Source organism: Chaetura pelagica, unplaced genomic scaffold (genome assembly GCF_000747805.2).
Source record: "Chaetura pelagica isolate M959 unplaced genomic scaffold, ChaPel_1.0 scaffold4, whole genome shotgun sequence".
In the NCBI taxonomy this organism is placed as follows: Eukaryota; Metazoa; Chordata; class Aves; order Apodiformes; family Apodidae; genus Chaetura; species Chaetura pelagica.
Window position 1 is genome coordinate 5256 of NW_009952882.1, and position 17728 is coordinate 22983.

Sequence of the window (17728 nt, forward strand, 5' to 3'; positions counted from 1 at the left end):
AAAACTGCATTTTCAGTAATGTTTCCTCATGCCTTGTCATTAAGTCTTCATTTCTCACTGACCTGAAAGTCTTCATGAATGCATTTGCTGACATTCTCAGTATTAAACTTTGTGCAGCTATTGAGTATTTAAAATATTTACTAGTCAAAAAGAGTAGATATATATTGTGAATCAGGTGAACTATATTATTTGTAAAAATTTGGAGGAAGATGCATGTATTTGTGTGGTTTTGTGCTTGTACATATGTGCTATGCACATAAACTACATACTTAAGAATGTATTTGCCTGTTACTGCAGCTCAACTGCTTTTGGAAAAAAGCAAAAAAACTGCTTTTTTGAAATAGTTATGGGCATTAGCTTGGCAGCCTTGAAAGACCATGCTACAACATGGTGAGTAACAGTTTAGCCATTTGAAATCACAGAGAAAATTTCATTGTAAATGTAATTTCCTGGCTAGAGGTATGCACATTTTACAACTAAAAAGTGAAAAGCAACATTATGTCTGTTTTTTCGGCACTTGTCAAAAGCCCTCCAAAAACCACCTAGGCTGTAGGCTAAGCTGCCTTTCATAAATCTTAGCCGAAGACTTGCTGCTGACTTTTTAAGATTAAATTATTTCTATTGTTCTTGAATAATTACATTTTTGTTGGTATCTGTGGAAAGATCCCCACTGGGTTGAGCATGTAAGTATATGGGAGTACGGGGGAGAAGAGCTTGTGTTAGTTAAATGGAGATGATAAAGCTGAAGACATAGCAGCAGGACATACATAAATCAGATTTGTGGTTTTTTTCTTTTTCTAGTTGGCTCGTCACAATAAAACATTGCAACAGATGCTGAAGCCAGGGTCAGATCCTGATGAAGGAGATGAAGCCTTGAGGTATTACGCCAATCACACGGCACAGATAGAGGTAAAGAATTGCTCACTAGAAGATTGAATGTGAGACAAGTTTGCATCTTGTGCACGGTGCATTACCTCTTTTTAAGCTTTTGAACAGCCGAGCTCCTTGAAATTATGTAGAGTAAGAAGGAGAAGGTTGAGTAATAGGCTTTTTGCTATGGGAGAAGGAATGCTCCTATATTAAATGTGGCTCCAAATAATAATTTTACAGTATTTACAGTAATTTTACTTTCCTGTGCGTTACCAAACATGTTTTGTTAGGAAAATAAAGACGGTGGATAGTAGCTGTGTCGTGAAGTCAACAATAATCTTGTATGGTACATCACTCAAATAAATGATCATGAGTTTCAAAGCCAGTGATGCTAACTGATCAAATTAAAAGTTTGGCTGGAGTACAGAGAGGTTTTGAAGTGGTGTAGACATTCAGTATGTTTTTTGTTTAAAAGACCAAGGGTTGGCCTGGTTCACCAGTTCTGTTCTCTATTCTAAACTTTGCCTCTGCCATGGATTGGATTTAGATCAAGATCCACAGAGGTATTTAGGTTCTTTAAGTTATATCAGATCCTGTGCTCTTACAGATTTTATGGGATTACAGGCATCAAGGTAGGAATTAGGTACTATAGTATCTCTGTAGTCCTTGGTGATTTTTCAGGGAGGAGAATTTCCATGGTGCAAAGGCAGCTACTGTGAGGGACTACAGGAAGAGGAGGCATCTGGCTCTGTTTTGGAAATGCTGCATTAGGTCCAAAGTTTGCCAAGTGTAAAAAATGCACAGGATGGTTGCACATAGGCCCAGCCTGAATCTGAGCCAATAGTTTTATCTTCAGTGGACTGCCAGGCTCCATCAACATTGGACCTGAGCTTGCATGTGTAGGGAGAAGTCTGTTGCAAGCACCTCAGGTCAGTGTTGTCCTGGCTGCCATCAAGGCAGGCCATGGCCAGGTCCTTCTCTGTTTCCCACAATCCTTATTGCCTGATACTGGTCATGTTAACCCACCAGAGGACAGATGGAAGATCCATGGCTGTGGTTGTCCAGAAGGCAGCTTAATGCTCCTCTTAACATGATCTAATACCTAGGGTCCTCCTGAGGTATCCCTTAGAAAGTATCAGCTGAGTTATATGGGTAGGTTGTAAATGTAGGCATTAAACAGGCACCATGGTCTGCTTTTACGTTGCCAATAGCTTCTTCCTGGGGTAGAAATCTGCAAAACCTTGTGGCTGCAAAGCCTGTTCCTTGAGCAGAAATGGAGGCTTCTGTTCTCAGGGAGTCCTTTAAAATGTCCTTCTGCAGAGCAGCACATGCAGCCTACCTCTTCATTTGAGTCCCTGACCAAATTGAAGGTGTCCCATCAGCTTCCTTCACTCTCCCCACTGGCTTAGCTGCTGGTCATATAGTCCCATTGCACAATTGCTGGTCTGAGATGCCACTATTTATTTAGGACACTTCATCCAGTTGGGAATATGCCCTGTTATGTCAGATACTTCATCGAATGACTTTGCCAAATTCAGGTGTCCCTCATTTTATGGAAGAGGAACCTCATGTCCCTGGGCTTAATGCTGGCCAGCTTTCCCTACTCTTAAAAATTACCTAAGACAGGTGTTTTTTAGTATGTTCACATACTAAATATAATTAACAGAGAGGAGGGAGGGCTTCTGAATGCAGATTGTGACTGGAAGAGTGAAACTCAATCCAGCTTTGCTGGGATACCAAGTGGATGTTTGCTGATCTTTCACTGGAAGCAGTCCTAGGTCTGTTTGGCATTTCTGATCTGGTTGCACAGTATCAAGGTATCTCTTTTGTTTGATTTGAAAGTCAAATAGTGCTTTTTCTTTTTTTTTTTCTTTCACTGCTGGCTGTATAGAGACAGGGATCTAAGAGTCAAGATGAGTTTTCTACCCATTTCTTCAGGGTCCGTGATCAGAATGGGGAAGCAATTTTGATGAAGTGTGTTGAGATGGAATAAAATCTAGCTCACTCACCAGTAACTCAGTAGGCTCTGAAATACAAACAATATAAAGCCTTGCTTTTTCCCAAGTAAGAAGATGAAGACTGACAAGATACAGGTGCTGTCTGAGTAACAAGGTGCTATTTTTGCATGTTCACCTTCACAACTTATCTCCTCTTAGAAACAGATTCAAGGTGAGAAAATAATTTTGTAATCTGAGCAGAAAGCCCCTGAAATTCTGCAGTATTTACTAGGAAAGATTTGCTTCAATTTATTGCAAAATAGAAGCATTCTGAGTAAGAACTTTTTTATATATTGGGGGAAGCTTGGAGCTGGATTTTGCCTGAGATGTATAATTTCCACCTAATTTTCAGGCAGGCTTTTGAAGATAGAAAAGCGGTTTTACTTTGTTTTAGGATTGATGAGTTCAACTCCACTGTAACGTTCAAATAGTTTATCCATTAATTTATAAATAAATGGGGAGATGTGAGCAAGAAAAGATACGACAAAACGGCTGGAAAGTCACCGATCCTGACAAATTGTTCATTTTATTTATAGATTGTTCGCCATGACAGAACAATGGAGCAGATCGTATTCCCTGTCCCCAATATTTGTGAATTCCTCACTCGGGAATCCAAAAGTCGAGTATTCAACACAACAGAGAGAGATGAGCAGGGGAGCAAAGTCAATGACTTTTTCCAACAGACAGAGGATCTGTACAATGAGATGAAATGGCAAAAGAAAATTAGGAGTAAGTATTGCGTTTAAAAAAAATAGCTTAATTCTGCTAAAACCCTGCTTTTAAGCCTTCCATAATATAGTTTTTGTTGTTGTTGTTTTAATAATACACTTTTCTCTGTTTCCTCCAATACTGTAACAGGCAAAACTGTCCAGGGCTTGAGAGTATAGGTCAGCTGAGACACTTGAATGCCACCATAAAAGAGGCATAATATAGAACAGTTAGTAATATAGTGTATTCAGTAATGTGTTCAAGATGATGTTTTGGACTCCACAAGTTAAACTGAGGGATGGATGAACTGGGTGTGGTTCCACTAAACTCAATAGAGTTGCACCTAATTAAGCCAAGGCCCCTAATATTTAACAAAAACATGTGTAGCTGCATATTTGAGGTTTGGAGATACCTAAAAGACCATTAAAAAACTTGTAAATGTCAGTCCCTTAAAAACATCTCTCACCAGAACCTCAGATGCTTTTAAATCTGTCTGACTCCCATGAAGTCAGTTCCCCCTTTGCCAGTTCACATCAGTCTTTATGACTCTGCTGCTGTATATCCCAGTCTTGTATGTATGTCCTGTGGTACTGGCTTCTAGACCACCATAGGCTGCTTGCAGATCTGACATGCACAGTCAGGATCAGTGGGGAGAGATCAAAGCAGGGACCTGCAGAGGAGGTGCAGTGAAGCCAAGCCAGGTACCCCAAGTTTCTTGTTTTGTTTACTGGTTGGCATTACAGCCACTGGCCCTTGCCAAGAATGGGGATGCTGCTGGCGTCCCGGGGACATGAAGCTGCTGCCAGCTCAGCCGCTGTCAATTCTGCCTTTTGCTTTTGAAGCAGAGAATCAAGGCTGCAACCTAATTAAGCATCTACAGTATCCTTGAGGGGTAAGGAGGTTGTATTTTATATATGTGTAAATGAAAAAATACAGAAGGTTGATCACTTTGGTCACTGCTAAAATGCAGATGCTGCTGGGGTGGCACATGTCAGCTGTTTATCAGCTTCCAGGAGTGTTGTGCTACTGATTAGGAAGGAGGTGAAGAAGAGTGTCTGTAGTCAGAGCCGCAGGGAGTTTAAATAGTCAAAGCAATATGGCTTAATGTAGCATCCTTAATGTGATAGAAACATGAATGTTGGTTGCAGTTTTTATAAATGTCAATTCCCAGGCTATAATTTTCAGAGGCAGTAGTAAGTTGTGGTGTGAATCCTATTGGCTCAGATCACTTCCCTGTGTGGCACTGTAAGAACTTGTCTGTACTGACAAATTGACCAGAATAGAAGTTGAAAAATAAATTATTCCAGAATAACTCACTATCTGCACAGTCTATTTAGGAATAAAAATCACCGTACTGTAGAAAATTACCCTAGTAACAAAATCATATATGTGTTTTTTGCTTAAGAAACATGAATAAAACAGTCCAACCCTGCACTTACATAGACCAGACCTGACTAATGCTGTGAGCAGAGAAAATCAGTTTATTTTATTCAGAACACAAATCCTCAGTTTCTTTCATTGGTAGAAAGAAACTGGGAGACTTGGACCACAAAGTCTCCGTGTTTGTTTCTTTGTTTGTTTTTATTTGAAAAGCTAATACAGGTCGACTTGGTTTATTCTTTAACCAGTTGTCTGTTAGCATGCAATCTGCACTGCTGAAATTGACACGTCATTTGCGGTGGTACCAAATGCTTAAATCTCAGCAGCCAACAGCATAAGTTTATCACAATGAACTCTGAATATTTGCCTAATCACAATTAAAGTCAATTTTCATTAAAGCCTGAGACAGTCGTATGCAGCTGAAGGAGTCTACTGTTCATAAAAGGTTAGCTGGGTGCAGGCAAGTCAAGAAAATATTCTGCATACTTGTAGGAGGCTCTTAAAAATCAAACTAAGAGGAATACCCTGTCTTCAAGTAAACCTCTCTGGCTAGAATTTTTTTCACACCATTGCACGTAGAATCTTGTTCTAAACATTCGTGTAACTGTATTGTAATGCAGCTGTATGTATGAAGTGCTTGCCTGGGTCTTAGATCCTCTCTGATCTTCTTCCTAACCTTTTTGCTGAATCGTTGCTGTGCCTCTGGACACAAAATCTTCACCCTGTTTTGCCCTAGTTCCCTTTTTATTGTTTTCTAGCTAGGTCATAGGTTCTTTGGGATATAGACTATTTCTGTGTATTTGTGCAGCACTTCAGATATGGAGATCCTGGCTTCAATTGAGTCCTTTTAAGCAGGAGTACAGAGCTGTTTGTCAGTAGGTAACCCTGAATGTCTAAGGAATGTCTAAGGAAGTAGTCAGCTTCTATAGAACCAAATCAGTCAGACTAGACTTTACCTGCTCCCCAAAGTAGATCAAGATGTACTTAGTTTGACAGAGGTAGAGAAAATACTGCCTTTCTGCAACCTTGCCTATTCCATTGTTCTTTTAATAATGTCATCAGTGTACTTGGTCCAGATGGGCAATTTGGTTGACTGGCATGCAGAGTGCTGAAATCTAATTCCTTGCTTGACTTTGTGTCTCCGTGCAGAGGCTACAGCTTCAGAGGCAGGTGAAAAGACTCCTTCACAAAAGATCCAATCCTAAAAATCTTAGCAGAGGCAAAGCTCTAAATTGTATTGGGAACTTTGGATTAAAGGCTCTCCTTGAAACTACGTTTTATGGCAAACCTATTTTTAATATTTGTCTGGTTTAGTTAATTTTGAAGATCTGCATATTTTCTTAATCTTTCTTCAGTCATCTGTATTTTTTGAAACATCCTTAAAGCCATTACTGGTTGAATTCCTGTGTGCTTTCATGTCATTAATTTGTGCTCTTCTCCCCTTTCTAGATAATCCACCCCTGTTTTGGTTCTCCAGACACATCTCTCTCTGGGGGAGCATTTCCTTCAACCTTGCTGTATTCATCAATTTAGCAGTTGCACTCTTCTACCCCTTTGGAGATGATGGAGATGAAGGCAAGTGGAGTTTGTTTTTCCTTTTAATTTTAGATACTTTCAATTCTAAGGTAACATGGTTAGATAAAACTGCACCTTCAGGTATGCTCATATCTGCAGAAGCCATTTAGTGTCTTCTAGGTAGGTACCAGATGTTGTTTGAAATGTGGTGGTTGATCTGTGTTGCATGTCCTATGCAACGTGAAGTAAAATGGACAGAACAAAACTGCTGAGCTGAAAGAGTATGTAGATGATCTGAACTAATCCTTTTTTTAAATTTATTTAAATATTGCCATATTGCAGTGTACTGCTGCACACATTCAGTTACAGCTTCTGAGGTAAAGGAGGATTCCCAGTAGCAGAGAGACTGAGGTTCTGCAAAAGTGACCATTTTGAATGACTTGCAGTCTTAAAAAAACATAGAGAATGGAATTATTTGAGAATTAGCTTGTTGGCTTTTGACTGTTTTGTTTTTTTGGGTTAAAAGGACATTACTATTGCAGAGGATAAATGCATTATGTAAAACTATGCTTAAAATCTATGATTCTGTCACTGCTTCACCACATATCACAATATATATTGCAAATAATGTTTCATTAAATAAATGCAGCAGACTAGTGGGAGGCCTCTTTGAATCCAAAACACGCTTAACTGGAATAAAGGAGACTGAATAGTTCAGAATACTGGTAATGGGAGGAGAGCCATTCACCTCTGGGTCTTTGATTCATGTCCAGTCAGTAATGTGACTGAAAGTCACTTCTGTCTGATGGCATGTGAACTTGGCTGGTGGAAGCAGTCCAGACCTTCTAGTAGACACATGTGCTTTTCACAAACACCAGAGTTGGCACCAGCGAACATTCCTGTTGGCTGCCTAAACAGCAAGGCAGCAGGTTAAAGTATATTGGCATGGAGACCGTGTTGGCCTTTCACCCTGTAGGGTGGTCTCTGCAGGTCACAGCACAGGCATCTCCACAGCCCCGAGCAGCAAAGTTTGCAGGGCTGTGCCGGGTAAAAGGGAAGTGTTTGTACTCAGCGCTTTCCTGTTTGTAAACTGAGGAGTCGCTTGGAGTGCACACACATCACAGCCCAGGCAGGGTAAGAGAAGAAATAGTTAAAAATAAACCTTTGACATTTTAGCTAATCTATACTAATGGAAATCCTCTGGTCTACAATCAGTAGGTATTAATATTTATTTTGATCTGCAGATTTATATAGTATTAGTTTAAGTGGTCGCAGTAATCCAGTGATTTTGGTGATAGGGCTTTTCAGGATTCCAATCTCTAGTGCTCATGAAAGCAAAAGCTGAAGGATAAACTATAGGTGTGGCCAAATGGGATTAGCAGGGTCATGAGACAGCCTCCTTACTTTCAGCCTTCCCCTCCACTAAAACCTAAGAGATGGAGTTTGTATCCCACTTTTCCTCTTCGGCTTGTATAAACCCACCCTTACTCAAATGTCTGAGGTGCCTGGGCTGATCAAATCATCCCAAGAATGCTGCCTGTTAGTAGAGTTCTGCAGCTCTTACATCATACCACATCAGTGAAACTGTGCTGCTGCTGAGGACACTCTGCCTGCGGCGTGCACGTCTGCACACGTTAGCAGTGTGGGTCCTGTGAGGTGAAACTGTTTGACCTGCAGTAGGGAAGAAGGAAAAATGAAGAAATGAAAAATTGAAAAAACACTGAGTGCTTTGACCTCACCTTTCAGATCCACTTGGAAGTGATTTTTTGGATCCATTAAAAGTTTCTAGATCTTGTTGGGGAAGAAACTGACAGAGCTGACCTTGAGCCTCGTGCCACAGATGTAAACACTCCTGAACTTTGAAAAAGTTGGGATACCATCAGAATGTTGAAGCTAGGGCCTGATCTCATTGTTCCTTAATCCCGCTGATGCTGCTCAGCTGTGTATCTGTTGCTGGAGAGATAGCATAATTTCTATTGTGAGGCTGGCTAAATTTTCTATTCCCTTCTCCCCCCATCAGTGACCTCTCAGTTCATCTGATAACAATAGAAGCCAGTGTACAAGTGTGACAGCGCCCTGAGATCTGAATGTGCTTTTTATATCACAGCAACATGGTGTGTTTCCAGGGCTTTAAAGCAGAGGAGAGAGGGAAAGCAGAGGCAGTGTCAAAACTCAGGGGGAGCCTGGAGCCAGCATCTTGCAGAGCAGCAACGAGCCCGGCTCTGAAGGCTCACACGCCTGCAGGAGCTCAGCGAGACCCAGGACCCGCTGTCTCCCCAGGAGCAAGGCACAGCTATTCAGCTGCTCTGGGCAGTGCAGATGCTGCCTGTCCCTGCCCAAGTCCCCGTGGCTGCCTCCTGCTGCCCCAAGTGCCTTGCTCCCCTGCAGAGGCGGAGGCTCCCACCAAACACCCGCAGCCATGCAGAAGAAAGCTGCTTTTCTGAAACCAGGGTGCTGTGGTGCTGTTGGGGATCCAAACACGAGACTGCTGCATGGTGCCACTTGCTGTGCTGCCCCAGGGACTGGCTGTTTCTGTAGCTGAGCGAGCATGGGATTAGACCAGAGGAGCCCTAACGATCCCTGCAGAAGGGAGCTGATTAGTAGCTTGCTCCAGGAGAAGGGTAAACTGTTTCATCTTGGAGCACTCCCTGGATTTCAATGGAAGTTTCATTAACTGCTCTTATTATTAGCTGTGCAGAAATCAACAATACTATGATAATAATAGTTTTTGCTGCAATTAGGGCAAGTTGTGGTCAGCAATTGTGATGCATGAATCATGCTTTTTTTGTTAGCTGTATTGGCAAAGGAATTGCTCTTTTGGATCTATTTCTTGGTGAAAAATGGGCTCTCCAAAAGATGCCTTTCTCAAATCTCCCTTTCTCCTCTCTACAGGCACACTCTCTCCATTGTTTTCACTCCTCCTTTGGATATCAGTGGCGTTTTGTACAGCAATGCTGTTTTTCATCTCCAAGCCTGTTGGTATTCGACCCTTTTTGGTGTCTGTTATTCTCAGGTCTATATATACTATAGGGCTTGGGCCTACCTTGATACTTCTTGGTGCTGCTAATGTAAGTACTTAAGCAGGCAGAATTTTCCTTTCAGCAGAAGCAGAGATTTTAAGGGTCTCCTATTAAAAACAAAAAACCCCTTGATTATTAAAGCTGTGCAAACTTCTTTTTCTGGTTCACTGGTTAAGCAAAAAAAAATAAATATTTAAAAAAATATATAATTTCCAATCATCTCAAAACAGCAGCATCAGCAAAATGGGAAGCTAAGAAAAAAGCTGGTTTGGGTTTGTGCATATGCAAATACTTTTTAAAAAAGTAATTAAAGAAATATTGCTGAATAAGAGAAATGAAATTTACAGTTGCTCATGTTAAAAGAGTAATTTTCTCTGCCAGTACCAGGTTGGGTGAGGCTTTGTGCAACCTGGTCTAGTGGTAGGGGTTGCTGCTGATAGCAAGGGGGTTGGAACTAGATGATCTTTAAGGTCCTTCTAACCTTCACCATTCCATGAGTCTATGAATATGCATGGCAAAAGTGATGAAAATTTGTGTGGTTTTTTTGTCAGTTTAGGTCTCTATTTTTGCGAAGAAAAAACTGTTCAAAATTAAAGTCTCTCATCCCTTTTCCAGATTTCTTAACTTATTCACATCTATGTATGCACGTTTACTGAGCTTGGTGAGATACACACTCATGCTCATAAGTCATCTATGCAGATTTCTACCTGACTGCTAGAGCTCTAATTCCCCTTAGCTCCAGGCAGCAAGGTATTGAGCTATTTGCCACCAGGTCAGCGAGAATTTCACATGCTTCAAGCTACCCAGACAAGCAGTCAGTGGTAAAGGCATGCAAACTGTGCTTGCTCATGTCAAATCTGTGAAAGAAACAACCATGTTGGATCCTCATTGCTTGTCCTGGACTATCAAACAGATGAGGTTGGCCCCTCTCATATTTTCTTCTGCGCCATGGTTTGGGTGCAGGCAAAGCTTAGAAGCAAATCTGATGCCGTGGCTTTAACGCTAGACTTCAGAAATGCCCCTGTACTTTTTTTGGGATTTTTAATTGGAAAACATGATCTGAAGGCAGTGGTTGATCTCATACACACCCCACACACTTTCTGTTGTGTTATTATTCCCTTCGTAGTAGCATGCCTAGCTGCTCCTACATAGTCTCAAGGCTAAACTCAAGATCGTTAGGAATTCACTTCCAAGTTTGTTTGTTTTTTTTATGCTTTGTGACATTAATCCCATTCTATCTACTCACTAATGTTATAGAAATAAATTGCAATGTAATGAGTGCAGTGGTAGAGGGGTGATGCACTTCCACTGACTCTCATGGGCCTTGGGAAGGTTCCCCCCTAGCTTGGGGAGCCGGATTTCTCTCATCTCACTGCAGCTATCTACAAGTTGAGCATTTAGTCAGAGCAACCTATCTCGACTTTTTGCACACTGCAGCAGTGCAAGCCATGAATAACAGGATTTTTCTGATGGAATAAACTTAGCCTTTATCTACCCCTCCAGCTTTGTAACAAAATAGTGTTTCTGGTGAGCTTTGTCGGAAACCGTGGAACTTTTACCCGAGGCTACAGAGCAGTCATCATGGACATGGCTTTTCTCTATCACGTCGCGTATGTCCTGGTCTGCATGCTGGGCCTCTGTGTGCATGAATTCTTCTATAGCTTCCTGGTAAGTATGTGCTTCTGTGGAGGGGAAAACTTTGCAAAAATAGAAAATACCGTTACCCGTGCAGCTGTCTTCAATTTCTTCCTGACAATCAAGCCAAATTGTGTATTTTTAGCAAGCCGTTGTGTTGCTGCCCCTTAGGAGCTGCTGTTTTCATTAGAACCTGTTTCTGTTAGGACTTACTTTGTCCCTTTTAAGAGCTGAAAGTTAGTCCCTCTCTTTTCAGACAATCACCATGCAGCCCACTGATTTCTTCCACCCTTCCTCAGCATACTTGTATTTTGTGCATGTTGTTCCTGTATCTTCTGTCAGTCTGATAATCTTTGGGACAGGAATTGTCCACTGATGTGTGCATCATACCTATACCAGTGGATCCCATTCCTCAGTTCATCTTGCAGCCTTACAAAAAAGTAATTTCCTTGGGAAATAGGGACAGCATGCTTCTGGTGTAGTAGAAAGATTCATGACTTTAAATGTATCACACCTTCATTTTCTTTTGTTGCTGTTACCCAGATGGAATGCCTTTTAATAGCACCATACAGGTGCGATGAAAATGAATCATAAAAAATTGTGCTAAATTCAGCTGACTTCTCCCTTCATGCTGAATAGCAGTAAAAGGTGTTTCACTGCTCTTATTTCCTAATCCTTTTGCTTTATAGTAGAGCATGCAGCACTTGTTGGGAGACTGTCTGAATTGTGGTCGTTTACATGGGTTTGCTTTCCTGTAGTATTTTTCTCAGCTTCCTGAGTAGCGTTTGAGCTCCCAGCATTTCACAGGGGTGTGTTAAGCACACTAAAATTTTTGTGGGTTCAGTCCTTACTCCGGTGAAACTCCAGTTCAAGTCAGGTTTTCCAGTTCTTGACATAAAAGTCAGTGTCAGAGTTTGGGGAGATTTAAAAGAATAAACATTTTATGTATGTACTTTTTTCAGTGACTGCTGTTGTCTTATGTCCATGATTCGTGTAATTGTCCACATTCCCCAGTTACTTCCAGGTGTTTGCTTTGTAGGGGAAATATTAAAAACTCTAATATTTGCTTTTCCTTTTAAGCTTTGTCTCACATGGAATGAATGACAGCTCTCTTCCCTCTTGCTTCCTTCCTTTATTAATCCTTTCACAAGGATTATGGATTTCAGATCTTGTAAATTGTGACTAATACCTTCTTCTGTGGACCATTTTGATAAATAAGCGTGTCACTTTATATCTGTAATCTGTGTGTTTTGAAGTGGAAATACATACATTATAGATAAGGTCCAAAGCACTACAGAGTATCAGTAAAATTGTAAGAGAAAAAAAAGCTACAGTCCATTGAAAAATTCTTCTCACGTTTAATTGCTATTTTAGACCTTTGACATTTAAAGCAATGCTATCTGAATGTATACTTTTCCTTAGATACCAAGAAAGCACACAGTGCCAGGTAATGAAGAGAAGTGTCTAGTTTTTTACAAACAGTACCATGAATTTAACTTTGTCCTAAAAAAAGATGGCCCCGATCCTTGTACATGTGAGTGACTTTTAAATTATGCCATGAGCTCAAATAAACAGTTACAAGCATGTAATTACTTGCATGCCTGAGTGCATTTTTGAGTATACATACATGTTTATCAGATGGGAGATAACAAGAACAATTAATTTTGATCTAGCTTGTTACTGAAAATAGGGAAGCAAGAGCTCTTGTTGGTAACAGCTACATCTAGATCAGGCTCATATTTAGTATATTCTTCGTGGCTTTGGATTTTGCTGTAATCTGTCTGTCGTGGTTTGGGCCTAACATGACAACAAAGAACCAGTCCCATGGCCACTCACTCACCACCACCATCACCCACCCAACACACACACACACAGTGGGATGGGGAGGACAAAGCCCATCCAGAAGCTCATGGGATGAGACAAAGGACAAGGAGGGATCTTCACCAATTAAGGTCCCGGGCAAAACACACTCAAGTTGGGGAAAAAATACTAATTTAATTTCACACTAACCAAACACACACAGGACACAGACACACCCAGAGCAGGGCTTGCAGATGTTACCCCACCCCTCCCTTCTTCCCGGGCCCCAATCCCTTGGTTCCCGGTTTCTCTCCCTCCTTCCCCCCAGCGGCACAGGGGGACAGGGGATGGGGTTTGGAGTCACTTCACAGGCTGGGGGTTCCTGCTGCTCCTGCCTCCTCAGCAAGAAGGATTCCTTACAGTCCTGCCCTGCTTCCCCACGGGGTCCCTCCCATGGCACAGAGGCCTCCACCAACCTCTCCTTCCTGAGTCCTTCCCACCAGGCCCGGAGCTGCTCCAGCCTGGGCTTCCCACAGAGTCACGGGGGCTTCGGGAACAGCCACCTCCCCTGGCCCAGGGGCTTCCACAGCTGAGCAATCAGAGCCCACTGGCAGCAAAGCCTCTGGCCACAACATCCAAGTCCCCTGGCCAAGTTCATCCCTCCTGACACCTTCAGGGAATGTTCCACCACGTTCCTCCATGAGTGCAGGGGCACAGCTGCCATCTCGCCATGGGCTGCAGGGAAACTTCTGCTCAGGCACCTTCTTCCCCTTCTTCCTCATCAACCACTGGCACTGCTCTCACTCTCCAGCTCAGCTCTTCCTCACCTCTCACTCTGTTCAGCTCTTATCTCAGTTCTTTCCTATGTTAATTGCAGAGGCACATCTGTTGTCTCTCTAATGGCTCCTTGGCTGGTTTTGGAGCAGGGGGAGCTTCTCAGCTTCTTACCTTAGCCACTCCTGGGGTGCTTCCCCCACTACCAAAAAAAACCTGACAAACCGATCCAGAACGTGATCTTAAAAGTTAAAGTTCTGTCCTAGATTTTCTTCTATAAGCATGCCCAGCTCCAACTAGAATTAATGTGAATTGTGTACTTATGAAGCTGAGAATTTAGAACATGGCTAGATGTATGTTTCAGTAGTTCAAATTGTTTCCCTGTGTAACATCTATATACTGCCTCATTTTTATTATTTTTTTCTTCTACTCTATGCTTTTCCCAGTTGTTCGATCTGGTGTACAGAGAAGAGACTTTGCTAAATGTGATAAAAAGTGTTACCCGAAATGGTCGTTCCATTATCCTCACTGCAGTGCTGGCACTCATCCTGGTTTATCTCTTCTCCATCATTGGATTCCTCTTCTTGAAAGACGACTTTATCATGGAGGTCGACAGGTTGAAAATCAGGACCACTGTGGCAGGTAATCATAGACTAGGTTTATCTGTTGAATTACTGAAATCTAACACTCACACTTCATTTACTACAATTTCTTTTGTCAGTCATGCTAATAAATAAAAATAAACCTAAATTCCTAAGTATTTGGAAGACCAACTCAAAGTGGATTTTCATTGGTTTTTCATCCCACCTTAAAAGCAGCTCATACTATTTTCTATGTACTATGTAAGTCATGTGATGTTAACATGTTCAGTAGATGTATCCACTTGATTACTTTTCAAGCTGCATCCAGCAGTAATGTATTACAGAATCCACACTTCAGCTTCTAGAGGAGTTCCTGGAACATTTTTTTAAATCAGTGTTTATTTCACAAATATCAATGTTAGTGTATAATCCTGCTTCAGTAAAATCATTGGGAGGTATTTAAGCAGTTTAAAAAAGGCCAGGTTTCCAGCTTTCTGGAATGAGAGATTTTACCAATGTGGGTAGAGAACTACAAACCTGCTTAGCTAGAAAAAAAGCCGAGTCTGGTGTGTTGAGATCTTTGTTCATGTTGCCAACCAGCCTGCTGGGAGCATGGGCAGAGAATTTAACTGCCTATATAGAAATAGCTAAGAATAACTTAAGATGAAATTTGAAGAGGCATGGTTTTCCCAAATGCTGAGCTCTTCAGACCTGTACACAAGCATGGAACTACTAGTGAGATCCGTCCCAGGCTGTCTGCACTCAATGTTTGTCAGCCTTTTCCTAAATCTTTTATTTTTGGACCTAAAGCAGACAAAAAAGTCAAACCTCATTCAAGACTCTTGTGCTTGGTGTACTCATATACTGTTTTGATAACATACAAAAAAAGAATACTGACAGGTTTCATTTTGGCCACTCATCCTCTCAAAAGGGCTAAGTTAGCTTACATTTGAGTTATCATTATTTTTTGGACAGAACTTATGATCTGAAGTTTAATTTTGAAAGATTATTGTGGCCATTGTAGAATCACAGAATCAGCGAGGCTAGAGAAGACCTTTAAGATGATCAAGTCCAGCCTAGGACCAACCCCACCACATCAGCCAGACCATGGCACTAAGTGCCACATCCAGCCTTTCCTTGAACATGTCCAGGGATGGTGCCTCCACCACTTCCGTGGGAAGTCCATTCCTGTGTCTAATCACCCTCTCTGTGAGGAAGTGCTTCCTGAAAGCATTGGGCCGAGGCCAATGGCATGAAATTCAACAAGACCAAGTGCAGGGTCCTGCACTTTGGCCACAATAACCTCAGGCAGCACTACAGTCTGGGGGAAGAATGGCTGGAGAGCAGCCCAGCAGAGTACCTGGGAGTACTCGTTGACAACATGAACATGAGCCAGCAGGGTGCCCAGGTGGCCTGGAAGGCCAATGGCATCCTGGCTTGTATCAGGAATAGTGTGGCCAGCAGGAGCAGGGACATAATTCCCCCCCTGCACTCAGCACTGGTGAGGCCTCACCTCGAGTCCTGTGTGCAGCTCTGGGCCCCTCAGTGCAAGAAGGATATTGAGGTGCTGGAGCAGGTCCAGAGGAGAGCAACAAGGCTGGTGAAGGGACTAGAGGGAAAGTCTTACAGGGACAGGCTGAGGGAGCTGGGGTTGTTTAGGTGGAGGAGACTCATGGGGGACCTTATCACTATCTTCAACTACCTGAAAGGAGGCTGTAGTCAGGTGGGGCTGGGCTCTCTCCCAGGCAGCTAGTGACAAGAATAATGGATACAAGGCTGTACACAGCACTGGTCTGCAGTAGTTCTTGTGTGTTTGTTTCTACTCTTGGGGTTCTTGGCAGATTTTTTGTGGTGTAGATACATTCTTGCTGGCATTACACGTTGCCATTCCTGATCAAAAATTCATTAAGAAAATATGCTGATGATACTCTGATGGAACATTGTGCATCCCAAGACAGGTGCTTTAATTTTTTTTTTCTTTATAAAATATCCCAAAGAGAAAGGGTGGATGTTTTCAGTTACACAGGTTGTCTTAGGCTGTTATTTTGATTGTATCATTTTGCCTTAATTTTTTTCCTCCCTAAACCTTTTTTGTATCTGATTAGAATTGGAGAAAATTGTTGAAGATGCACAAGATAAAATTGATCTGATAAAATCAAGCTAATGCACACATTTACCCACTTTGGGAATGTTAAATTAGTGTTTTACACAAATCCATACATATTTACAAATGAGTACCAAACAGTGATAAAATCCTTGAAAACTCTTAAGTATTCTACATTCAGGATAACTGAACATCAGCTTGGTGTCCTTCTTGTCAGCTATTGTGAATAATTTATGTAATGGTTTTAAAACTGACATCATTTTCATATCTGACAGTTGTTTCTTGCTTTGAATATATTTTGTTCTAAGCAGAAGTAGCAGCATTTGATGTAGATTCATTAATTTCAGGAGATGAAATGGGAATAGCTGTGATACCCTGTAAATATAAAACTGTGGGGTTTTTTTCCTTGTGATTGCTTTGAGCTGTTGAGGCAGACTGTTTGAGGAAAGAGGACTTGGTTGTATAATTTGTTCTGCTTTTTTTTTCTCAACTTTTCAAATCAGAGATTCACTTCTAAAAATAATAATCTAAAATTTTGTATCAATGCAGTATCTGGTTTTTTTGGTTCATATCCTACTTTTTCTACAGATATTGGGGAAGTCCCCACTACAACCCTCACATCAATGATGGGAGCCTGTGCCAAAGAGAACTGTTCCACAAGCATCCCAATTATGAACCCAGGTGAGTACAAAAGTTTCCCCAAACCAGTGATCAGCTAGAACGGAGGGATTTGTGTGCTGTTATTGCGGATACTTTTGCTAGTGTGAGAAAGGATGATCGTTTAAGTTCTCAGCTTCTGCAAGGTTTGGGGCTTGGTTGGCAGCTTTCCTTTAATGTGAGTGCTTCCCCCACCTGATTTCCAATTGCGTTGACAATAATTTTTTTACTAAAAGAGCTTTCAGGATCATTATGCTTTAATGGACAGGTCGTCTTCCCATCTGACTTTCTTACTGAGAGAAAAAGCTTGCTGCTTATCTGCAGCACTGATGGGCCACACTGAGCCAGTATTCGATCCGTTCAGGGCCACATGAGTTGATTTTCATGGTGTAGCATATAGCCAGCTTTTTTTTTTACAACTTTTTTTTACAACTTTTACAACTTTTTTTCATGCTTCTAGGCCAAGGTTTATAGTGTAGCCAGAAGACCTAAGAGCCCAGATCCAGGATCAAATTACTCTTAATGAGTTACTGTGTCTCAGCTCAGCATAGGCAGCAGTCCATGTCTACATTATTAGCTTGTGGCAAGTGCAAGGAAACAGAGACTGTTGCAAGCCTTTCTTGCCATAGCTAAGTTGTGCTGCTTCATGCTTTTGGCAAGTGAAGAATTTTATTTGCTCTGGTTCAG

The 17728-nt window shown here is 41.6% G+C and overlaps 1 protein-coding gene across 1 annotated transcript in view; it reads left to right on the top strand.

Annotated features, from left to right (window-relative positions):
* Positions 1–801: 801 nt before the first annotated feature.
* LOC104386768 (inositol 1,4,5-trisphosphate receptor type 2-like) overlaps positions 802–17728 on the top strand; it is a gene marked incomplete at its 5' end in the record, with an annotated part of 47763 nt that continues 30836 nt past the window's right edge. The window contains 7 exons of the mRNA XM_009995423.1: positions 802–909; positions 3404–3596; positions 6405–6530; positions 9363–9538; positions 10994–11158; positions 14146–14356; positions 16985–17065. Of these exons, the coding sequence (XP_009993725.1) occupies positions 802–909; positions 3404–3596; positions 6405–6530; positions 9363–9538; positions 10994–11158; positions 14146–14356; positions 16985–17065 (1060 nt within the window). The remainder of the gene's footprint in view (positions 910–3403; positions 3597–6404; positions 6531–9362; positions 9539–10993; positions 11159–14145; positions 14357–16984; positions 17066–17728) is intronic.